The sequence below is a fragment of the Nomascus leucogenys genome, chromosome 14 (genome assembly GCF_006542625.1).
Source record: "Nomascus leucogenys isolate Asia chromosome 14, Asia_NLE_v1, whole genome shotgun sequence".
Lineage (NCBI taxonomy): Eukaryota > Metazoa > Chordata > Mammalia > Primates > Hylobatidae > Nomascus > Nomascus leucogenys.
In genome coordinates, this window is record NC_044394.1 from 48692577 (window position 1) to 48718382 (window position 25806).

General features: G+C 39.9%; 1 protein-coding gene across 3 annotated transcripts in view; it reads right to left on the reverse strand.

Annotated features, from left to right (window-relative positions):
• Positions 1-25806, reverse strand: part of MGAT4A (alpha-1,3-mannosyl-glycoprotein 4-beta-N-acetylglucosaminyltransferase A) — a 114684-nt gene that overhangs the window by 39734 nt on the left and 49144 nt on the right. For all 3 annotated transcript variants that reach the window (XM_030827672.1, XM_030827669.1, XM_030827671.1), the window contains exons 3-5: positions 22209-22376; positions 18927-19067; positions 5848-5981 (exon numbers count right to left, since the gene is read on the reverse strand). In XM_030827672.1, the coding sequence (XP_030683532.1) occupies positions 5848-5981; positions 18927-19067; positions 22209-22376 (443 nt within the window). The remainder of the gene's footprint in view (positions 1-5847; positions 5982-18926; positions 19068-22208; positions 22377-25806) is intronic.

Consider the following 25806-nt stretch of genomic DNA (forward strand, 5'->3'; position numbering starts at 1 on the left):
TTTCTTTCTTATAGTAGTTTGTATGAGTTGTTTTTTTTTTTAAGAAACATAGTCTTGCTCTGTTGCCCAGGTTCAGTGCAGTGCCGTGACTGATCATAGTTCACTGCAGCCTGGAATTCCTGGGCTCAAGTGATCCTCCCACCTCAGCCTCTCAAATAGTTGGGACCACAGGTGTGTACCACCATGCCTGGCTACATTTTTATTTTTTGTGCAGATGGGGTCTTGCTATGTTGCCCAGACTGATCCCAAGCTCCTGGGCTTAAGCAATCCTTCCACTTAAGCCTCCCAAAGTACTGGGATTATAGACATGAGCCACCATGCCCAGCCAGTTTGTATGATTTACAACCAATGCATAAACATTTTTAAATCTAGCTGCTGAAAAATTACAGGCCAAAATACTACTGATACACCAATACAATAATCTAGCATTTAAAATCAAGAATAGAAGCTAGACAGATTAAAAAACTAGACAGATAATTAGCAAGTATATAGAAGACCTGAACAACACTATCAACCAACTTGATCTAATATGTATCTATAGTAAGACACTTCTAGATACTCAGGAGGCTAAGGCAGGAAGATTGCTTGAGCCCAGGAGTTCAAGACCAGCCACTGCCACATAGCGAGACAAAAATTTAAAAAAACAAAAACAAAAAAACATTAGCCATGGCCAGGAATGGTGGCTCATGCCTGTAATTTCAGTGCTTTGGGAGGTCAAGGTGGGAGAATTGCTTGAACCCAGGAGCTCAAGGTTACAGTGAGCTATGATCACAACACTGCACTCTAGCCTGGGTGACAGAGCAAGATTCCATCTCTAAAAAAATAAATAGATTAGATGGACAGATAGATTAGACAGACGAATGATAGATTAGATAGATGATTGTCAAAGGAAAGGAAAGGAAGGAAAAGGGAAATGGAAAGGGAAAGGGAGGGAAAGGGAGGGAAGGGAGGGAAGGGAGGCGGGGCACTTTACTGGATAACAACAGAATCCATTGTTTTTAAGAACATATGAAACACTGTCCAGGACAGACCATACACTAGGTCATAAACAAGTATTGCTAAATTGTAAAGGACTGAAATCCTGCAAAGTATGTATTCTCTGACTATGAAGTAGTTAAATTATAAATCAACAAAAGAAGAAAATTTTGGAAATCCTCAAATGGGTAAAAAATTTTAAGCACTTTTCTAAATAACTCATGGGTCAAAGAAGAGATTACAAGAGGATCAGAAAGTATTTTGATCTGAATGAAAATGAAAACATGACATACCAAAATTTATGGAATGCAGCTAAAGTGGTGCTTAGAGGGAAAGTTATAGCTTTAAACTGACTATATTAGAAAAGAAGAAAGCCTTCCAACCAATAATCTACCCAATCACCTTAAAAATCTAGGAAAAAAAGAGTAAGCCAAACTGAAAGCGGCAGAATAAAGCTAATAAGGTTAAAGTGAAAACTAATAAAATAGAACACAGAAAAATGATAGAGAAACTCACAGGGAGTTTTTTTTACTTTACTTGCCAGCTAGCTAGCTAGAGCTAAGAAACCTAAAAGGTCCCAGAAGAGGAGTAAACGGGGAAGGGAAAGCAAAGAAAATAGGGGCTGGGGAATGGGTAGGGGAATGAAAACAGGAGACTATTTTAACCAACTTTGTAGAACTATTGGACACTTTAGCCATGTACATATATAACTAATAATTTTTTTTCAAAAAGCAGAAAAATAATGCTAATGGCATAAAATATTAATATTCTAGTGTACTGCTAGACTTCAATTTTGGGCCAACATTTATTATCTAATGGATTTTTATAGATTTTTTGGGGGGGATAAGGTCTCTGTCATCCAAGCTGGATGCAGTAGCTTGATCACAGCTCACTGAAGCCTTGAACTCCTGAACTGAAGTGATCCTCCTACCTCAACCTCCTGAGTAGCTGGGACTACAGGTTTGTACCACAATGCCTGGATAATTAAAAAAAATTTTTTTAGAGATAGAGTCTTGCTCTGTTGCCCAGGCTGGTCTATAACTCCTGGCCTCAAGTGATCCTCCTGCCTCAGCCTCCCACGTCATTGGGATTACAGGCAGGAGCCACCATGTCTGGCCTTTAAAGAGTTTTAATCCCTTCCAGTACCTTCCTCATTTTGGCACTTCAATGGACACTTGTTCATTAAGTAAAAGAATACTTAGAATGAAATGTACACTTTTGCCTTTTTTAGAAAATATGATTAACAGGCAACTGAAAGAGTTTGTACTGTTTCTATGGCTGTTGTACTCTTCAGGTGCTTTGGGATAGAAAAAGAGTTCAAAAACATTCACGTAAGTAAACCTTGGCTGAAGGCACACTAAGCTGTCTAACTAGAACAGACTCAGCTACTTATACAGAGTTTAGGTGGGAACACAGCACTGACAGTACTTCCCACTTTCCCTCCTGGAAATCATATACAATTAGCAATGAGAACCTGATGCAAAAACCGCAAACTTTATTTTAAGGTATTAATAGCCCAAATTCTTAAACTCCAAAGGGATCCAGTTTAGTCCTAATAACCAGAGGTAACATGACGAGCTGCACAGGCTAGCAGTATTTGCAGGAAGCGGCCCAACTGCATGGCAGAAGGAAAGGCAGCGTCATCTGGAACACTACTGTGTCCCCTCATCCTCCTGTAAACCAGCAGCCTAGGGAAAACTTCATCTCCAGTGATGATCCTTAAAGACGAACCAGCACAGCAACTATCCAAAATAATAAGACAAAAGGGGGAAATTCAGCAGAACAAAAACTATATGTATGTATGTGTATATAAACATGTATAAACATGCACACACACAAACACACACACCAGCTGAAAAATTATGACCGAACATTTCACCATTAATTTAAAATAAAAAAACAAAAAGCTCCCAATTAAAGCAGTTGCCACCAGGCAGCAAAATGCATATTAATTCTTATATCTAAAAAATAAATAACGAAAATAAATCAAGTTAGCATTTGGGTGAACATGTTTGAAAAGTAAAAAATGGAACTAAAATGGAAGAAAAAATTAATAATGTTAAAAGCAGACATCAATGGATCAGAAAACAAACAAAAAAGGAAATAATAAATAAACCCAAGAAGGTTTTTAGAATATCATAAATGAAAACAGATCCGTTAACTAGCCAGTCACAGATACTCACGTGTGCACAAAGCAATCGGGGGGGCGGGGGGTGGGGGGGAAGAACCGCAAAAAGAACAGGAGCCTGCATTTCTCACCTCTGCCTAAAGCAAAGTTTAAAACTTGGATAAAATGGATAATTTTCCAGGAAAATATGTTATCAAAATCAGAAAGAAATCTAAATAGCTGTTTATGCTCTAATATGAAACATTAACCTTATACCATCTGTACAGAATTAGGGCCATTACACGTCTCTGAATGGGTACAGCTATCAATAGTCATCACAGTAAACTAAGTGTCTAAAGCACATCACTGGAAGGAACACTGTTCAGTGTATACAATACACATGGAGATTTTAAAAACCATGTGATGTATTATCTATCGAAAAATCAAAACACAGAAGAAATAATATTTCTTAGTATAAATGAAATGTACAACAAAAAATAAAAACAAAAACCAAAAATGCCACAGCAATTTAATAAATACTCTCTGGTTATTCAACTTCTGTATTCCTGCTGTGCAAATTCCTTTTTTATTTTTTATTTTTTTTGAGACTCTGTCACCCAGGCTGGAGTGCAGTGGCACGATCTCAGCTCACTGCAACCTCTGCCTCCTGGGTTCAAGCGATTCTCCTGCCTCAGCCTCCCGAGTAGCTGGGACTACAGGCACGTGCCACCATGCCCAGTTAATTTTTGTATTTTCAGGACAGACAGGGTTTCACTAAGTTGGCCAAGATGGTCTCAATCTCTTGACCTCGTGATCTGCCCGCCTCAGCCTCCCAAAGTGCTAGGATTACAGGTGTGAGCCACTGCACCCGGCCTCTACTGTGCAAATTTCTGACCCTGGGCCAGCTAATTAGCCCTGTTAAACCAACTTACATCAAAGAATTTAAAGAAGGCATAGTAAAGGCCTCGGGTACTCTTCCTGTGAAGCACAAACTAGAATGTGTACTATGGTAAAATAAGAACACTGAATTAAAAAAACAAAACCAACATTGTTTTCATACTGTATACTAAACACTCCATGAACCTGGAAATTCTAGAAACTCCATTTTTCAAAGTTGAACAGTTGGTGCTCTCCCAACTTGATGAATCTGTTATTTCTTTATAGAATCTAAATTCAAATCCTATAGTTTTTAGGTAAGGTATTTGGAATGCTGCTGGGCAAACTGCTGAAACAATGTGAATAAACAGGGTAATATAAAAAACATCCTAGGCTGGGTGTGGTGGTGCACATCTGTAATCCCAGAACTTTGGGAGGCTGGAGTAAGAGGATCACTTGAGCTCAGGAGATAGCCTGGGCAACATAGTGAAACCCCATCTCAACACACACACACACACACACACACACACACACACACACACACACAAAATACAAAAAATAAGCTGGGCATGGTGGTGCACACCTGTAGTCCCAGCTACTTGGGAGGCTGACACAGGAGGATTGCTTGAGCCTGGGAGGTCGAGGTTGCAGTAAGCCAAAACTGCACCACTGCACTCCAGCCTGGGTGACAGAGTGAGACCCTGTCACAAAATATATATAAATATATTCATTCACTATAAAGTCCTCTTCATGGTTACCACCAACATCATTTGGTTGTTTTGGTTTAGGCAATATTCTGCCTGAAACCCACCTCAAAAACTCCTTTTGTCTCTTTCTAACCACTTCATTTAGCCATCACCTCTGCATACATATGATTTCCTGTTCTGTTTTGCAACAATTACAAAGAATTCAGATGTTTTTGAACAAGAGACAACCTGTATCATCAGTTAGGAAACAGCTTAAATGTCTATCAATCAGACATTAAATAAATTGTGTTAAAACCATATAATGAAATATTTTATAGCCATAAAGAATGATGTTGTGATATTTATTCTTGTTAGCATGGAAAAATGTCCATTACATTAAAATATGTATAGAATGATCCCATTCATATATAGCTGTACAAGCCACAGGAAAAAAACCCTCAACATATATTTTGAAATAGTTATATTTACGTAGAGGAGTAACAGGTAATTTTTCATTATACATTTATGTAATTGTTTTGAACAGTATGCATTTGTTTACTTCTCTAATAAGGAAATCATCAAGACCATTTTCGTTTAAAAAGACACGGGGAACTCTAAAAAGTTAGGAATTAGTGGGCCAGAACTAGACTATGTCCTAAATCCTTTCCCATTCTGAAATTCTATACAATAATTAAGAAAATATTTACTCTAGGGTCTTATTCTTCATGATTTAAAAAGAACTTGCTCAAGATTTATTCTTTCTCTAAACCTTTTGAGGAGACTAAAATACAAGAAGTGTGGTATTTCTCATTCACATGATTTCTTAGGAGTACAGAGAAGGGATGGAGAGAATAAAAGAACGATAAAACCCCAGCTGAGGCTAAACCTTTTTCAGGTTTCAGGACTCCCAAAGATCATCAATGCAAATCTCCAAATTTAAGTCTTAGAGCTAGAAATGGGCACACGTTCTTAAAGATCTGTGTGTATATCATCCTATTGACAACAAATATTACTATTCTTGGTTTGTAATTGCAGGAGAGAACTGAGTTCGATTTACATTAAACTATCAGATAGAATATATTACCTAAGCTTTACTCACCACATTTTTTAAAAAGTGCTTTTAAAAGCATATTAAAATATTCAATTAGTTTTAACTCTTATAGGCTATATTTGGTAAAAACATAACAACAATTAAATAATTACCTCTCCTATGAAGACTACTATAACACAGTCCAACTTCTCTTCAGGATACAGGTTATCAATAAGGGAATGAAGAGTTTCTATGAGGTAAGATTTAACTTCTCTCTTCACTGTGGGAATGCCCATGACTATTGAAACTGAAAAAAAAATATATAGTAATTATATTAAAAAATTGTACAAGGACAATACAGAAAAACACTTCTATTTCAAAAGTATTATACCCTCTCAAATTGATAGGAATAACTGATGGATCAAAATATATTAAGTTTCAGGAAGAAAAATAAAGAATACAAGGGCATACCTGTAATACTGTAATTCATTTTCACATGGCTTAACCATAAGAAAAAAAGAACTGATAAAAATAAAAGACATTATACTTCACACTAAAAATGAATGGCTGCAAAGTATTAACAGCAAACTGTATTATACAACTAAAACTTAAAAACACTAAACATATCTTAAAAATTAATGTCTTATCTATCAACTTCAAGCATATGACATGCCGAGAAGAGCACAACATCAGTTCTGTGGTTGTTCTTGCCAAGAATGCATAACCTCAACTTAACCGTAAAGAAACATCAGAGAAATCCAAACTGGGGCAATGCTCCACAAAATAACAGTACTCTTTAAAGGGTCAAGGTCATGAAAGACAGAGTAATGAACTGTCCCCGATTGGAAAAGACTAAGGAACCATGACAATTAAGTGAACTATGGGATCTTGATTTGGATCCTGGAAGAGAAAAATAACAACAATGCAACACATGACAAAATCCGAATAAGAGCTAAGGTTAGTTAAGAGTGTAGCATCAACGTTAACTTCCTGGTTTTTGATCACTATACTATGGTCACGTAGGGACACTGGGTAAGGGCATATGAAAACTTTGTGACCGGGCACAGTGGCTCATGCCTGTAATCCCAGCACTTCAGGAGGCACAGGTGGTAGACTGCTTGAGCTCAGGAGTTTCAGACCAGCCTGGCCAACATGGCGAAATCCAGTCTCTCCTAAAAATACAAAAATTATCTGGGCATGGTGGCGCGTACCTATAATCCCAGCTACTTGGGAGGCGGAGGCACAAGAATTGCCTGGGAGGCAGAGGCTGCAGTGAGCCAAGATTGTGTCCCTGCACTCCAGCCTGGATGACAAAGCAAGATTCCATCAAAAAAGAAAGAAAAGAAAAAAGAAAAAAGAAAAGAAAAGAAAAGGAAAGAAAGAAAGAAAGAGAAGAAAGAAAACTTTGTGTACTATTTGTGCAACATTTTTGAAGTCTAAAATTATAGTCAATGTTCCTATAATGCTTGTTTTCAATGCAAATTTGTTTCTACATGATTAACATATTAGGGAAAAATTGGGGCATAACTCGTGAATTTCACATTAGCTTACGTGCAATTTGTCCTCTGAGACAAACACCAGGTGAACAACAGAAAATTGTACCCAGCTGAATTGAGTTCAGAAAATTGAACCAAACCATGTAGAAATACTGCATACAAAATGCATGCACCTCAAAATACCTACCAGCTGTCTCAGTTCACCACAACTATCAACCACACCCATCCACATCGGGTGTTGCAACCTTCCATCAGATTGCAAATAACCTACCTCACAGCCCTTCACAATAACTTACAAGCTGCAACCCTTCAGCAACCCAACTTTAACAAGCAAATCTCAGGGCTTTTTCAAGATAGAATGCCACATTTATGTGTTTCTTAATCATTTAACTTGTAAAAAACTGTGCCACCATTATTATTAGGGTCTTATCCTTTTTTATGTGTAACTGACAAAGTTTTTGAGTGTTGTGATCCTAAACCCCTTGCTCTCATTTTTTTGCACCATTTTTATACCACAGTGATTTTTAAGAACACTTATATTGCATTATAGAGGTATTTCAAAGTAAATTTTTAAAAATTATGCCTTAAAGTCTTAGTATGCTGGGTATGTATCAATAGAGAAGTATTTTCAATATGTTAAAAACAACTTAGTCTTAATCATGCAACAATTTTTTGGAGATAACAAAAAATACTTATAATTCACAGAATTCTAATGCCAGTGGCTGGGTGCGGTGGCTCACACCTGTAATCTCAGCACTTCAGGAGGCTGAGGTGGGCGGATCACGAGGTCAGGAGATCGAGACCGTCCTGGCTAACGCAGTGAAACCCTGTCTCTACTAAAAATACAAAAAATTAGCCAGGCGTAGTAGCGGGCGCCTGTAGTCCCAGCTACTCGGGAGGCTGAGGCAGGAGAATTGCTTGAATCCAGGAGGCGGAGGTTGCAGTGAGCCAACATCGCACCACTGCACTCCAGCCTGGGCGACACAGTGAGACTCCATCTCAAAAAAAAAAAAAAAAAAAAAAGAATTCTAATGCCAGAAGGGAGAGTAAAGACCATGGATCTACCACCATGATTCTCGAGGTAAGAATACTAACATGCGAAAGGTTTAAGGGACTGCCCCAAGGTCTCATCCCACATCCCTCTCTTCCATTTTAGGTAAGAAGAGTTCTCAAGCACTCAAAAAGATATTTGCTCTATGAGACTCTGTCCCCCGACCCCCCCCCAAAAAAAAAGATATTTGCTCTATTTGTTTTGCACATATTTACTGCAAGGCACTATTCTAGGTGTTAAGCATACAATGGTAAATAACATAGATAAGGTCCCTGCCCTCATGGAACGCACATTCTAGAAAGGGGAAAAAGATTTAAAATATATGTATCTTACAGGCTGCCATGTATAGGTTGGTACTGTCAGAGTGATGAATGGGGAGGGGGTACCCCTATAGGTCGTGTGGTCATGGAAGGCCTCTCTGATATCAGCTGAGCTGGTAACCATGAGAAAGAGCTGGTGAAGAATACTGCAGAAGAGGAAGCAACAAGGCCCTAAAGACAGAATGATTTTGACATAGTCAAGAAATACCAAGAGCAGGCTGGATCGAAAGCTGAATAAGCCCAGATTGAGAAAATCAGTCAGGGGTCACATTGCATATAACAAAGTTTGTTTTAATGCTGAGTGCAAGAGAAAGCCATTGTAAGGTTGTAAGCAGGGGAGTGACATTATCTAATTTGTAATTTTAAGAGATTATCAAATTTCATGAAAAGTAAAAGCACTTCGGAAGATCGGTTAGGAAGTTAATGTACTAACTAAAGGAAAAGATGGTGGTTTGAATGAGGCTGTAGGGTGTTTGAAGAGGTGGAGATGAGTCGATGATGGAGAGACCCTTGCTAATGGGGCTTTAGCTGGCAGACAAGAGAAGGAGAGGAATCAAGGATGACTTGAGTAAGGGGACGGGGCAACTTTCACTCAGAACAACACACTTGAGGAGAGGGCCTCCAATCCAGATTTGTGTTCTGACCATGTTACTCTGAGATGCCAAAAGACAGGATGAATTATAATGGAAGCAAAATTCCACAGAATAATCTACCTCAGAATTTAAAGCCGGGTGTGGTGGCTGATGCCTTTAATCCCAGCACTTCAGGAGGCTGAGGTGGGAGGATCACTTGAGCCCAGGAGTTTGAGACCAGCCTGAGCAACTTAGCAAGACCCTGTATCTACAAAAAATAAAACACTTAGCTGGGCATGGTGGTGCATGCCTGTAGTCCTGGCTACTTGGGAGGCTGAGGTGGGAGGATCACTTGAGCCTGGGAGGTGGGGCTGCAGTGAGCTGTGATCACACCACTGTACTCCAGCCTGGGCAACAGACCGAGACCCTGCCTCAAAAAAAAAAAAAAAAGAAATTACCATCCTAACAACTAGGATGAGGAGCATTCCTAGAAAATGCTAACTCATATGGAATACAAAGACTTCACTATGATGAAAGCAAAGCCCATGGTGATCCACAGTGTGCAAACAAAAATGGCATAAAGTCACAGTGCAAATTCTCTATCCCTACCATACTCTTGGGGTTTTTTGGTTTCTGTTTTGCTTTGCTGAAGTTTAGATGGCACGTGATATGGTTTGGGTGTGTCCCCACCCAAATCTCATCTTGAATTCCTATGTGTTGTGGGAGGGACCCGGTGGGAGTTAATTGAATCATGGGGGCAAATCTTTCCCGTGCTGTTCTCGTGATAGTGAAGAAGTCTTACAAGATCTGATGGTTTCAAAAACAGGAGTTCCCCTACACAAGCTTGCTCTCTCTTTGCCTGCTGCCATCCACGTAAGATGTGACTTGTTCCTCCTTGCCTTCCGCCATGATTGTGAGGCCTCCCTAGCCACATGGAACTGTAAGTCCAATTAAACCTCTTTCTTTTGTAAATTGCCCAGTCTCAGGTATGTCTTTATCAGTAGCATGAAAATAGACCAATACAGTAAATTGGTACCAGTAGAGTGGGGCGCTGCTGAAAAGATACCTGAAAACGTGGAAGTGAATTTGGAACTGGGTAAGAGGCAGAGGCTGGAACAGTTTGGAGGGCTCAGAAGGCAGGAAAATATAGGAAACTTTGGAGTTCCCTAGAGACTTGTTGAATGGCTTTGACCAAAATGCTGATAATGATATGGCCAATGAAATCTAGGCTGAGGTGGTCTCAGATGGAGATGAGGAACTTGTTAAGAACTGGAGTAAAGGTGATTCTTGTTGTGTTTTAGCAAAGAGACTGGCAGCATTTTGCCCCGGCCCTAGAGATTTGTGGAACTTTGAACTTGAGAGAGATGATTTATGGTATCTGGCAGAAGAAATTTCTAAGCAGCAAAGCATTCAAGATGTGACTTGGGTGCTGTTAAAGGCATTCAGTTTTTTCGTTTTTTTTGCCCAGCCGCCCATCGTCTGGGAAGTGAAGAGTGCCTCTGCCCGGCCGCCCTGTCTAGGAAGAAGTGAGGAGCGACTCTGCCCGGCCGCCCCGTCTGGGAAGTGAGGAGCGCCTCTGCCCGGGTGCCCATCGTCTGGGATGTGAGGAGCGCCTCTGCCCAGCCGCCCCGTCTGGGAAGTGAGGAGCGCCTCTGCCCAGCCGCCCCGTCTGGGAAGTGAGGAGCGCCTCTGCCCAGCCGCCCCGTCTGGGAAGTGAGGAGCGTCTCTGCCCGGCCACCCCGTCTGGGAAGAAGTGAGAAGCGCCTCTGCCCGGCCACCCCGTCTGGGAAGTGAGGAGCGCCTCTGCCCAGCCACCCCGTCTGGGAAGTGAGGAGCGTCTCTGCCCGGCCACCCCGTCTGGGAAGAAGTGAGAAGCGCCTCTGCCCGGCCACCCCGTCTGGGATATGGGGAATGCCTCTGCCCAGCCGCCCCGTCTGGGAGGTCTACCACGGAGGCCAGATGCAATGTGGGGGCTGGACGTGGTGGCTCACGCCTGTAGTCCCAGCACTCTGGGAGGCTGAGGCGGGTTGATCACTTGAGGCTAGGAGTTCGAGACCAGCCTGGCCAACATGGCGAAACATATGAAAAATACAACAGACAAACCAACCAACCAACCCAGCGACAACAAAACAGGTCTATCCTGGAGTCATACTCTAATTTTTTCTATTTTCCTCCCTTTCTGATCCTTTATCCCACTTTCTTTTTCTTCCTCTTCCTGCTCCTTCTTCTTTGTCAAATAGAGGATTGAGTTATTATCATTGATCCATACAAAGTCCCTCTCTCATTTATTTTCTTTAATTCCCACCCCCCATTTCTATTCCCCGTCTTCCCATGTGCAACCTTCCTAATGTTTGATATGCATCTTTTTGTTTGTATGTATTTTTAGAAAATGTTTATTGTTTTGTGTGCAAAAAAAAAAATTTATAAAAAAAAAAAAAGAAATTTCTAAGCAGCAAAGCATTCAAGATGTGACTTGGGTGCTGTTAAAGGCATTCAGTTTTTTTGTTTTTGTTTTTTTTTGTTGTTGTTGTTTTGAGACAGAGTTTCACTCTTGTGGCCCAGGCTGGAGTGCAATGGCACAATTTCGGCTCACTGCAACCTCCACCTCCCGGGTTCAAACGATTCTCCTTCCTCAGCCTCCCGAGTAGCTGGGATTACAAGTGCCCACCGCCATGGCCAGATAAGTTTTGTATTTTTAGTAGAGACAGGGTTTCACCACGTTGGTCAGGCTGGTCTCGAACTCCTGACCTCGTGATCCGCCCGCCTCGGCCTCCCAAAGTGCTGGGATTACAGGCGTGAGCCACAGTGCCTGGCCAGCATTCAGTTTTAAAAGGGAAAGAGCATGAAAGTTTGGAAAATTTGCAGCCTGACAATGTGATAGAAAAGAAAATCCCATTTTCTGAGGTGAAATTCAAGCCAGCTGCAGAAATTTGCATATTAAGTAATGAGGAGCTGAATGGTTAAGCTCAATGGGGAAAATGTCTCCAGGGCATGTCAGAGACCTTTGTGGCAACCCCTCCCATCACAGGCCCAGAGATTTAGGAGGGAAAAATGGTTTCTTGGGCTGGGCCCAGGGTCCCTCTGCTGTGTGCAGTCTAGGGACTTGGTGACCTGTGTCCCAGCCACTCCAGCCTCGACTAAAAGGGGCCAAGGTACAGCTCAGGCTGTGGCTTAAGAGGGTGCAAGCCCCAAGCCTTGGCAGCTTCCACGGGTGTTGAGCCTGCAGGTGCACAGAAGTCAATAATGGGGAACCTCCACCTAGATTTTAGAGGATGAATGGATATGCCTGGATGCTCAGGCAGAAGTTTGCTGCAGGCGCAGTGCTCTTACGGAGAACCTCTGCTAGGGCAGTGCAGAAGGGACACGTGGGGCAGAGCCCCCCCGACAGAGTCCCTATTGGGGCACCACCTACTGGAGCTGTGAGAAGAGGCCCACCGTCCTCCAGACCCCAGAATGGTAGATCCACCCATGGCTTTCACCACATGCCTGGAAAAGCCACAGACACTCAACACCAGCCCATGAAAGCAGCTGGGAGGGAGGCTGTACCCCACGGAGCCACAGAGGCAGAGCTGCCCAAGACCAAGGGAACCCACCTCTTGCATCAGTGTGACCTGGATGTGAGACGTGGAGTCAAAGGAAATCATTTTGGAGTTTTAAGATTTGACTGCCCTGATGGATTCTGGACTTGCATGGGGCCTGTAGCCCCTTTGTTTTGGCCAATTTCTCCCATTTGGAATGGCTGTATTTACCCAATGCCTGTACCCCCATTGTAACTAGGAAGTAACTAGCTTGCTTTTGATTTTACAGGCTCATAGGTGGAAGGGACTTGCCTCATCTCAGATGAGATGTTGGACTGTGGACTTTTGAGTTAATGCTGAAATGAGTTAAGACTTCGGAGGACTGTTGGGAAGGCATGATTGGTTTTGAAATGTGAGGACGTGAGATTTGGGAGGGGCCGGGGCAGAATGATATGGTTTGGCTGTGTCCCCACCCACATCTCATCTTGAATTGCTATGTGTTGCGGGAGGGACCCAGTGGGAGGTAATTGAATCATGGGGGCAAGTCTTTCCTGTGCTGTTCTCATGACAGTGAATAAGCCTCACAAGATATGATGGTTTTAAAAAGAGGAGTTCCCTTGCACAAGCTTGCTCTCTCTTTGCTTGCTGCCATCCATGTAAGATGTGACTTGCTCCTCCTTGCCTTCCGCCAAGATTGTGAGGCCTCCCCAGCCACGTGGAACTGTTAAGTCCAATTAAACCTCTTTCTTTTTGTAAATTGCCCAGTCTCGGGTATGTCTTTATCAGCAGCGTGAAAATGGACTAATACAGCATGTTTAGAGAATAAACCATTTTATCCCTAATATACTATTTTAGAGTTCAATTTTAAATTATTCAGCTTAAACCAGGGTATTCGAAGACTTCAAAAGCACTAAAAATGAAACTTCTAATTTCAGCCAAACCTACAAAATTAAGAGTAACCATGCTCATGGTAATTTGCAAAATTACCACCAAAAAAGGGTAGTTTCCTTGGCCTTCTGAGCCCATGGTGGGGGCTGCACTTCCTAGTCCCCTTATGGTTGGGGACTGTGGGGCAAAGGGGATATAATTATTAATAGCCCATGAGTCATCAGCATGTGTAATCTCTGGGCTGAGCACTGATAACTACAGTGTGAAATCCTTGAGATTGTTCTCTTTAGCAGAGCAGCCAGAAACACTCAAGATGGCAACTGCTCTGTCAGCCTGGATCCCTGCATGACTGGTCAACCTTGGTGGACACGTACTATGAGCAAAAAAATAAATAAACATTTGTTATCTCAATCACTGAGACTCTGGGGTTGTTAGTTACCACAACATAACCCAGCCTGTCCTATCTGATACAATGTTCTTCTACCATCCAGAAAATGTAAGTATTCTACTGAGTTAGAGTTCAGAAGAAATATGTCAGCAAAGTGACGAATATGGTCATATCATCCTTTTAGGGAGGAGCAAGATGGACCAAGGAAACCAAACAGAAAAACAGCCAACGGGTTGGGCTAGGTACTGGGATCACTAATTTTGTTTTAATTCTGAGTGCAAGAGTTCCACTGATTAACCACCTAGTACTTCCAATTCAAGCAGTAATTGTGCACATATAATATATCTATTATGTACTAGATAGTCTGAAATACAGTCATGAGATAGGTAAGGCCCCTACCTCATGGTATTTATAATTTGACAGAGCTATCAACTGTGATTATTTCATTTTCTTCCACTTTCCTGGGAAGTTTTCAAATTCTAGTTTGTATTTCCTTTAAAGTAAAAAAAGAATTAGGAAAAATCTTGGCATACTCAATCTTCAGTAACTCAATCTACCTTCAGTTATAACTAAATTATGTCCCTTTAAAAATGTTCATTGCTAGCCAAATATTTTTAGCCTATCATGTTTCCTTATGGTTTGACTTTAGTCATTTATTCTTCATTGCTTTCCTTATATCTCATGACAATTTTTTTTTCTTCTACTGCCTAGTTGCCCTTTCTCTGTCTCTGTCTTCCTTGCGTTCATCTTCCTCTTTCCCTGGAAATTAACTGCTGGAAAACCTTCAAGTCTCAGTCCTAGGCCCTAGGTGATCTCATCCATTTGTGTCTTCAACCACTTACTCCCAAACAATGACTCATAAAATTAAATCTAACTCAGATCTCTCCTTCGAGTCCCAGATCTAAATATCCAACTGCCTACTCCAACATCTCCACTGTGATATCTCAAAATCACCTCCAAATTATCATATCCAAATTTAATTTATAAACTTCTCTTGCAAACCAATGATGCAAAACAGTGTCTATTGTCCCCTATCTCACTGAATGGCCCACCATGCATCCAGTCACTCAATCCAGAAACCCTGGGTTCGTCGTGACCACTCCTCTACCTCAGTCCACAAATCCAGAATATGACTATGTCCTCCCTGATACATTCTCATATGTACCAAACAACTCTAGGTCCATCATCTTCTTCCCATCTCTATAACTACCACTGCTACCTCGTCCAAGTTGACCCTCTCTCCAGTGGATCACTGAAACAGCCTATCTGGTTTTTCATATCTATTCTTCTTCCCACATCCTCAATCATTCTTCCCATTGCAGCAAATGTGATCTCTGTAAAATTTAAATCTTATCAAGTCATTCTTAATAAGTCCTGTTGAAAACCCTTCAATGGCTTCCTACCGCTCTTAGGATAGAAACCAAAATCCCATAAATGGTCTAGGAGGCCTTACATGGTCTGGCCTCAACTTACATCTCTAGCCTCATCTTGTTCCACACACCTCCTCACTCTACACTTAAACTACAGTGACCTTCTTTCATTTTCTAGAACATTCCACACTCCCTTCCACCACAGGACTTTTGTGGTGCTCTTTCCATCTTCTGGAATATTCTTTTTTTCCCATTGTGATGGAGAGAATAATGGTCGCCCAAAGATGTCCATGCCATAATTCCTGGAGCCTGTGAATATGTTACCTTACATGGCAAAAGGGACTTTGCAGATGTGATTAAAGTTCTTGAGATGGGGTGATTATTCTGGATTACCTAGTGGGCCCAATATAATCACAAGGGTCTTTATGAAAGGAAGGAGGGAGGGTCAGAGCGAAAGAAAGAGATGGAACAACAGAATCAAAAGGGTCATGGTCATAGAGATTTGAAGATACTGTATTTTGAAGATGAAGGAAGAGGCCACAAAGTAATGTGGAAAAGGCAAAAAAAAAAAAAAAGGATCCTCCCCTAGAGATTCCAGAAGGAACACACCCCTCTTGACAACCTGGTGTTAGGACTTCTGCCTTCCCAAACTGTAAGATGAGAAATCTGTGTTGTGGTTTAAACACAGTGAGTTTGTGGCAATTTGTTACAACAGCAATAGGACACCAACACACCCATCTTCACCAGTAAATGACAGATTCTACCAGCCTCAGGCCAAATGTAATTTCTCAGAGTTCCTTAAACTCCCTAATTAGGCCAAAAGTCCCTCTTACACATTCTCAAAGCATCCTTTACATCGGTAATTAAAGTTATAATTATACAGTTGTTTGTATAATTGACTATGTGACTAATACGTGTCTTCTTTACTGGGCTGAAGCTCCACAAGACTCTGAACCACATCTAATTTTGTGTACCAAAGTATATGGCAAGGTGCCTGGCCCATAGCAATTGCTCATGGACTTTCATTGCAGCAAATACTTCAAGAATTATCTGTTATCCTCTACCAAGCAGTAGTGCCATTTTGGTAGATAACCCAGTGAGAGTCTTTTCTCAGCCCTCTTGCTCTACCCTGAATGGGCCCTTTAACCTGAAGACCTGAATGTTTCTTCAACTCAAAGAAATTTACTTCTATAAGCTGGTAATTCCCTCTTTTCACTCTCTTTGCTCACTCCTTCTGAAATTACTACCAGATGAACATTACAACTTTTGTCTATTTCCATTTTGTATGCGTTTATGCTGCATTCTGGAAGAAATACACAGCTCGGTCTTTCTGATCACTAATTTGATCTTTAGCTATGTCTAGCTAAAATTCCATATCAGTCCCTCGATATAGGATTTTTAAATATAATCATTGAAATCATAAGCACAAAGATTTCTAACAGATCCTTTGATAATGGTCAGTTATTGGGTTATGGGCAAGTTGTCCTCCCTCATTTCTAAAAATAAGTTGATGTTTTATTTTTAAATCATATTCAGTTTGTTCTGCAAACTCAATTTTCTTTAGTATTAAGTCATTCATGGTACTAATTTTCCTAAATTATTCAGCAACCCCTCGTTGCTGAAGTCGCCCTTGCGCCCGTTTGTAGTCGCTGGGTCTGTTTGCCACAGCCTGCCTTGGTCAATGTGGTGGGAGGATACAGATGTGGTGCTGGGTGGTGCGCCGGCAGTTTTCTGTTCTGGGTGTGAGAATCCCAGCCACTCCCCTGGGGTCAGTAGCCACCGGCAGCACTGTCCTTCCTCTTCAGCCTTACGATGGCTTAGCTGTTCTAGGTGCTGTTACCACCTAATTAATCAGCCTGACCACTGGAAAACAGAATTTTTAGCAAGAAGCTGTTTTTCTTTATCTAAGAAACAGAAGTTCTGAATATGAAGCCCTAGATAAGTTCTGGGGTTCCATAAAACCCCAGAAATTACAAACAAAATTATATTTTCTATGGGCATTTTCCAAAGTAGAGATTGACAGCTTTCCTAGAATATCCAAAAGGTCCTGTAACTAAAAATATTAAGAGCTGTTTCCTAATGATTTAGGGAGGAAAATGTTTAATGTAAATATGGGTTATTTGCCCATCTGTTTTTTCTACCAAGCAGTTTTTTCTACCTTTCAAAAATAATAGCAGCTTTATAAAATGTTAACTATTGCAAAGCTGGTTGACCAAGATTTTATTATATTTATAATGAATAAAGTCATGTAAACAAATGGGATGGAATACACAGCTTCAAAAGAAAGAGAATGTCACATTTATAAAATAAAAACCTATTAGAGACCTTGGACGTTTTAAATGACTTTAAAAACACTTCTAATTTCTTTACATTAGATACTGTTATGAATGAAGAAACAGCCTAAACAAACAAACCCACAATTCCTTAAGACATCTTATCCAAAAAGTGATTATTAAAGGGAGAGATGATATCAGCTTCAAAAATAATTAACAATCAACATTCTAAAAAAAAACAAAAACACAAAGTACCACACACACCTTGTTAGTCTCTGTATACCTGGCACCTGCAGAAAGCCTGGCTTCAATAAATATTTTTTGAATCATTAGAGAAAGGAAAGGAGTTTGTCTCAACATGCTATTTTAAGAGTTTCCACCTCCTTAAGAAGGAAAGTAGTATATTATTTCAACTGATTAATGAAATAGAAAGACAGCAGAACTAAAACAAGGTGAATGTAAAAGCTTACATTTATAGATCAATGAGAAGATATGACCCCCCAAAAAAGAAAGCAAAATACTTAAGAATCCCATTGAATCTAAAGTAGACTCAGCTTTTCAAAAACACTAACTCAAAAATGAATCTTGATATCTATGAAGTAATCATTTCATCACTTGTTAAAAACTTAGAGAAGAACAAAATAATATTCTGCCCTCTGCATTTTAAAATCTACAAAGAAAAGATTAACGAAGTCAAAACAGCGGAATCAAATGTACGAGTGGTAAATGGCTCTTGGGCTGCTTGCTCAAGCCCACTTCCACTCTGTGGAGTGTACTTTGGTTTCAATAAATCTGTGCTTACGTCGCTTCAAAAAAAAAAAAAGAGTGGTAAATAATTTCTATAAGGAAAACTGAAGAAGTTCTGTTACCTCTGACAAGAAGAGAAAAATAAGCTATTTTTTGAATAAATTAGGAAAAAAGAAGCAAATCAAAGTATTTCTACTACTGCATAAAAAGTTACATAAAAGTTACTATCTACTTACATCTCTGTACGAAAAAGTGGGGCAGACATAAGAAAAACCTTTGTGACATGACCAAAAGAGTTGTTAATTTTGAAATAAGATACAAGGAAAAAAAGTCATCTCTGTACTTCCCAAGTTTCTAAAACAGAAAAATGACAAAGGTGTCAACATTTGTCTGCCTGGGATGGGGCCTGAACTAGATTTCACATGATCCCTTTCAGCTATATTACTTTGGTCTACGAAGGAAAATGTCCAACTCTTTTCAACCTGGAGTTTAGAATGATCTGATGTGCACAGATAAAGAAAGAACTTTTATTTTTTGACCTCCCAGATTTCTGATGGTCACCATAATAGCGCAAAACACATTTAACAGCAGCAGTAGTACAACCGCAGTAAGAAACAAAATGAACATACCTCCTGTTCTTCCGTTGCCAATCTGTACAGCAGGTTGAAGACTTCCTTCATTCTTCAATAAATGAGGCAAATGATAATAAATACTTGGCACTTGAAGAGATTTTTTGCTTGTTAACTCCTTTAACAGCTTTAGGGTATTATCTGAAACACAGAAGTGTAATTAGTACACCAGAATTATCTTACAGAAGTTGCTGATTTTATAAAACCAGCAGTAAAAATTAATGAGAACTGGAACTAAAGAATTTTCTTTCCTAGTTTCACACTCTGGTGAATGAGATCTCCATTTAAGATGAAAAGGACACTCTCAAAGCCAAAGTCTCACAGGTCATGATGTTGATAAAACTGGCTGAAGGAAACCAAAATAGTCAGCTAGAGGACCGTAAGAAGGTGGGATGCTAAGGGCTCACCTCTATAATGTGTTAGAACTCAAGTTTGCCAAACAGACTCTAAATATGCTGTTGGCTTATGAAGATGTAATAAATAATAATAAGTACATTGACCATCAATCACTTTCATTTTTTCTTTCTTTTTTTTTTTTGAGACAGGGTCTTGCTCTGTAGCCCAGGCTGGTGTCCACTGGCACAATCACAGTTCACTGTCGCCTTGACCTCCCAGGCTCAAGAGATCCTCCCCACCTCAGCCTCCTGAGTACCTAGGACTGCAGGCACATGCTAACACATCAGCTAATTAAAAAAAAGATTTTTTTTTCATACAGACGAGAGTCTCACTATGTTGCCCAAGATAGTCTCAAACTCCTGGCTCAAGGAATCCTCCTATCTTGGCCTCCCAAAGTGCTGGGATTACAGGCATAAGCCACCATGCCTAGCCATTCACTTTCTTTATGCATTACATGTTATCAAAATTTCACATGGAAGGAATTTTTTTTCTGAAAACTTCAAGTAAAATAATATAAACAGCACAAGTTGAGAATATCCAGTACAGATCACAACTTCCAAATAGTTTCATATTTTTTCTCACTCTATTTTACACATAGGATGTTTCTGTTTTTATTAGAGGAACCAATGAATCATTTAATGATATGAAATAAAAACTTGGTAGTATAAATAATATTGTTTTAAAATTTCATTAAATTTGAATTTAACCTTAGAAAAAAGGAAGTTAGCAGTAGGAATTTGTTACCTCAACTTCATTAAAAATATAAGAACCAAAAATTCATGAAAGAAATGCAAATGACTGTCATATGTAAAATCAGTTTAATCTCACGAGTAAAGACAATTACGAATTATATCTATCAATTTCTACCTATGAAATTAGCAGATTAAATAATAATATTAAATATTGGTGATAACAAGATAAATGTTCCAACTATTCAAAGCAGCATCAAAAACTTTAAAACATTTCTGTCCTATTACTCAGTAATTTCCCTTTTAAGAATTTAGCTTCTATGCATTCAACAAATATTTAGTGATTATCTATTTTATTCCACCAAATGTATCATTTGTTCAAAAATCAAGTCATCAAAACACAGATCCTATTTCTAAGAAGGTCATAATCTAATGAAAATAACCTAAAGGTTACCAGAAATATGACTGATTTATATACAAATATGTTCATCAGAGTTATAAACTAGAGGGGAAAAACAACCCAGAAAAACCCATTTGAACAACTGTAGGAAAAAATGTTTAATATATTATTGTATATATAGCTGGCATATTCACAGCCACTAAAAATAATATTTTGAAGATTATTTAATGACCTAGTTTTAAAATGCTCTTAGTATAATTTCAAGAGTGAAAATCAGGCCATCATACACAGTAACAATTTTGAAGAAAAATATTCATGGAAAAAATACTAGAAGGAAACAAAACATATTAGTAGAAATCACTTGGCATCAGGTTTATCAGTGATTTATTTTTTACCTACACCAGTCCATGAGTTTCAACATCAGGGTTGACTTAATGCAAAGTTTATCAGCAGGAGGAGAAGAAGCATGCAACTTTATAAATAAGGTGAGGCAGTGGATCTGAACATGAGGGGAATTCATGTGTTTTTAAAACAGGTGAAGCTAAATGAAAAAGTAAGCTAATCTAGAAAGATTATGCAAATGTGGAAGCAATCAATTAGATACATATGTCAATTTAATTATCAGATAAAGAAGAGCACAGAAAGAGAGATCATTTGCCCTCATCTTACTCTGACTAGAATTTCTCAGAGAAGAAACAGGCCAGATACTCCTAAAGCATCCACTAGGAAACTATGTGTGCTCTGTATTATAAATAAGTTTTAAGAGCACTAATTGCTTCAAATAGCTCAAAGATTTCTCCAGAGTCCATCTGAAGTCCATACATAAGTCATCACAGAAACACATATACACAAAAAATTAAATTTTAATCTCATTTTGAATATGTTTTCAAAAGATGCACGTTCTTCACTACTGCCAATGAAATTTATTCCACTACAATTTAACTTTTTTGTTTTTGAGATGGAGTCTTGCTCTGGAGTGCAGAGCTGGAATGCAGTGGCACGATCACAGCTCACTGCAACCTCCACCTCAAGGGTTCAAGTGATTCTCCTGCCTCAGCCTCCTGAGTAGCTGGCACTACAGGCGCGCACCAACATGCTCGGCTAATTTTTGTATTTTTAGTAGGGAATGAGGTTTCACCATGTTGGCCAGCCTGGTCTTGAACTCCTGACCACAAATGATCTGCCCGCCTCGGCCTCCCAAAGTGCTGGGACTATAGGCGTGAGCCACCGCGCCCAGCCAATTTAACTTAATATGACTCTCTTAAAATCAAACTTAGCAGGTAATAAATTTTTTTTCTTTTCTTTTTTTTTTTTTTTTTTTGTAATTTACTAGAAGAGAAAATTTTGTGTGGTGGTTTTTCTGTCTGAAAAGGGTTAACAGATGCTGGCTTATAAACTATTCTACATGACTTTCAAAAAAAATTCCACATGCCCCTTTGAAAATATTATCTTTTTCGGCCAGGTGCGGTGGCTCACGCCTGTAATATCAGCACTCTGGGAGGCCGAGGGGGGTGGATCATGAGGTCAGGAGATCGAGACCATAGAGACATGGTGAAACCCCGTCTCTATTAAAAATACAAAAAAATTAGCCAGGCGTGGTGGCGGGCGCCTGTAGTCCCAGCTATTTGGGAGGCTGAGGCAGGAGAATGGCGTGAACCCAGGAGGTGGAGCTGGCAGTGAGCCGAGATCGCGCCACTGCATTCCAGCCTGGGCTACAGAGCAAGACTCTGTCTCAAAGAAAAAAAAAATATATATATATATATAATCTTTTTATAATATAAAAAATACTGTTTGTACCTGAAAACTTATTCAATGCATCCTTACTTCCATTTGTTTCTGCTCCTACACGCTTGAACTGTTGCACAATGGTATTTAATTCAGAAGAGCGCTGTGAGATTCTGTGTTCAGCTATTCGAAGACGTTCTTTCAAAGCAAGGAATTCTCGTTGATAAGCAATCAGTTTTTCTAGAAGCAAAACCAAAACAGTTATAGTATATGTCTTAAAACAAACAACATAATCTAAACGGAACTGTAAAATTACAGAGTTTAAAGTTGAGTTTTTCAGAAGAAAATATTCATTGATACAGAACTGAAAAAAAGGGTTCTGACTGTTATATAACAAAGTTTATACACTCTTATTATTTGTAAGAATGCTCTTAATGCTTATTATTATTATGCTCTTATTATTTGTAAAAATGTGAGCAGTCTCCAGCACTTCATATAAAGATGGATAAAACGATAAAAGGTTTTAGAATAAACACTTTAAAGCATCATACTAACATCATCTGTCAAAGAGTACAAACAACTATAAAGACCATATTCACATCAACCAGATAGAGAGATGAGGCAGAAACTGATGGTAATTTATATAATAATATAATGAATATAACATATTTTATAGCATAATCATTAATTTCCATAGACCAAACTTTTCCTCTGAACTTCCTAGTCCTCAAAGATTTCTCTAGGCCAGACTCTGGTCAAAATCCTGATCTCTAAAAACCCAGTGGGTGGCCAGGTATGGTGGCTCACACCTGTAATCCCAGCACTCTAGGAAGCCAAGGTGGAGGATGGCTTGAGCCCAGGAGTTCAAGACCAGCCTAGGCAACGCAGTAAGACCCCATCTCTACAAAACAACAAAAAATTAGCTAGGCATGGTGGTGTGTGCCTGTAGTCTCAGCTACTCAAGAGGCTGAGGTAGGATTGCTAGAGCCCAAGTATTGGAGCCTACAGTGAGCTATGATCACACGACTGCACCCCAGCCTGGGCGACAGAGACCTTGTCTCAAAAAACAATAAAATAAAAATCCACTGAGCTAGATGTACAATGACCCTTGTTAAAAGTTATTCATTTTAATAATTTGAGAGAATCACAGGTCAAAAAAACCTGGTCTAGGAAATAAAAATGGGCTTTGATGAGGATAAATGTAGGCATTGAAACAATGAGTAGAAATGAAACAGCACAGAGACAAAGCGCACAGTAGAAGAGGCTCAAGGACAGAACTGGACACCAACACCTGAGAGATGGTGGAATAAGCCATTCATTTACTTGCTCGGTGGCACTGAATAGTAGTGGAGGCTGCGGGAATGTTATGCACAATGTCCACAGCCTCATTAAATGAAAATAAATTGCAAGCATGCTTCCAACTTCTATAGCAAGCTAAAGCTACTATTTTGACACCTAAACAAACCTTAGAAAGGCTTTTTTTTTTTTTTCTGAGACAGTCTCACTCTGTCACCCAGGCTTGAGTGCAGTGGCGCAATCTCGGCTCACTGCTGCAACCTCCGCCTCCTGGATTCAGACAATTCTCCCACCTCAGCCTCCCGAGTAGCTGGGATTACAGGCGCGTGCCACCACACCCAGACACTTTTCGCATTTTTAGTAGAGACGGGGTTTCACCATGTTGGTCAGGCTGGTCTCAAACTCCTGACCTCAGGTAATCCGCCTGCCTCGGCATCTGAAAGTACTGGGATTACAGGCGTGAGCCACTGTGCCCAGCCAGAAAGTCTGTTTTTAATTTAACATTATAATTTCTGCTTTAATCATGGATAGAAGCAGTAAAAACAGACTTATGAAAAATGAATCTGCAGTCTTAATAACACTCAATTATACTGTTCCTTGTCCCTTACATAAGGATCCTTACAGTAAACACATCTTAAGATTCCATAGCAGAAAAAAATATCTCTCTGTCTTAACTGCCATGCTTCACTACATGGAATAACAAAAGCATGTATGTCACCGTATTTGCCTTAATTTGCTCGGAAGAAAAGGAGAAGAGGTAGGACAGAGAAGGCTGTGATAGGGAAAGGGCATACAGGGAGCTCCAGGGTGCCAGCTAGGTTCTATTTCTCGATCTGGGTGGTAGTTTAGTGAAAGTCATTCATGGTTTAAGCATTTTCTGCATGTGTAAATTCACAATATAAGAACTGTGAAAGAGATACTATTCCCAAACATAAAACTATAAACAATTACACTAAACAATTATAAGAAGAGACACATAAGATTTATGTGAAGAAAAGTACAAGCCTTTTACTGGTCTATAATAGAATCAATAAAATTATTTTATTCCTAAATAGGAAGACTCAGTCTTACAAAAAGATTAATTCTACCCTAAGCAAAAGAAATTCATTCAATTCAGTATCCTTCTTTTTTGTTGTTGTTGTTGTTGTTGTTGTTTTGAGACGGAGTCTCACTCTGTCGCCCAGGCTGGAGTGCAGTGGTGCGATCTCGGCTCACTGCAACCTCTGCCTCCTGGGTTCACGCCATTCTCCTGCCTCAGCCTCCCGAGTAGCTGGGACTACAGGCGCCCGCCACCCGGCCCGGCTAATTTTTCTATTTTTAGTAGAGACAGGGTTTCACCATGTTAGCCAGGATGGTCTTGATCTCCTGACCTTGTGATCTGCCCGCCTCTACTTCCCAAAGTGCTGGGATTACAGACGTCAGCCACCGCACCTGGCCCAATTCAGTATCTTTCAAAGTAACAAATTTTTTGAAGTTGATATATAATTCTAGTATTTATCTAGAAGAATTAATGTTTTTAAAGGGCCAAGAAAAATCTAGAAGATAATATGGGGGAACTTGCTCTGAGATCTGAATATGTTATATGGTTACAGAAACTAAAAGAGTGTGAACTGCCAGTCCAGAGAGTATGGACAAGGGCAGATCATTATAAACACAGTGTCCAAACACAGCGTGTGTCCAAAACAGATCTTTGAGTTCTTCCCTCTTTATGTGAACATTAGACTCCTACCCTTCAGACTTAAGCAGTGCCTAGATACTGGTTTCTCAACACCATTTGCCACTAAAATAAATTAGAACTCTTTGGAGGCCGGGCATGGTAGCTCACTCCTATAATCCCAGCACTTTGGGAATCAATGGCAAGAGGATCGCTTGAGCCCAGGAGTTTGAGACCACCCTGGGCAATGTGGCGAGACCTCAACTCTATTAAAAACTTTTTTTTAAGAACTCTTTAGAGAAATAACTTTAAGATAAACCTGGAATATTCTTCTGCCAGCAAGAAAGCATTACTAAAAGAAAAAAAATGACAGGACTTCTTCAAAGGGCACAGAAGGGCAGTGGAGAGGCCCCTACTGGCCAAATGGGGAACAATTTAAGAACCAAAATAAATATTGATGGTAATGGATTATAACCCATTGAATAAAATAAGAATCCATGAGTCTCTATCAACAATAAATAAATAAAAATGAACAAATGAGGGGAAACTGTTTCTTACAGAAGAAGGCCAATTACTAAATGTAGAAGAAATAATGAACATTAGAAAAACCACCATTTGGGCCAGGTGGGGTGGCTCACGCCTGTAATCCCAGCACTTCGGGAGGCCGAGGTGGGCGGATCACCTGAGGTCGGGAGTTCAAGACCAGCCTAACCAACAAGG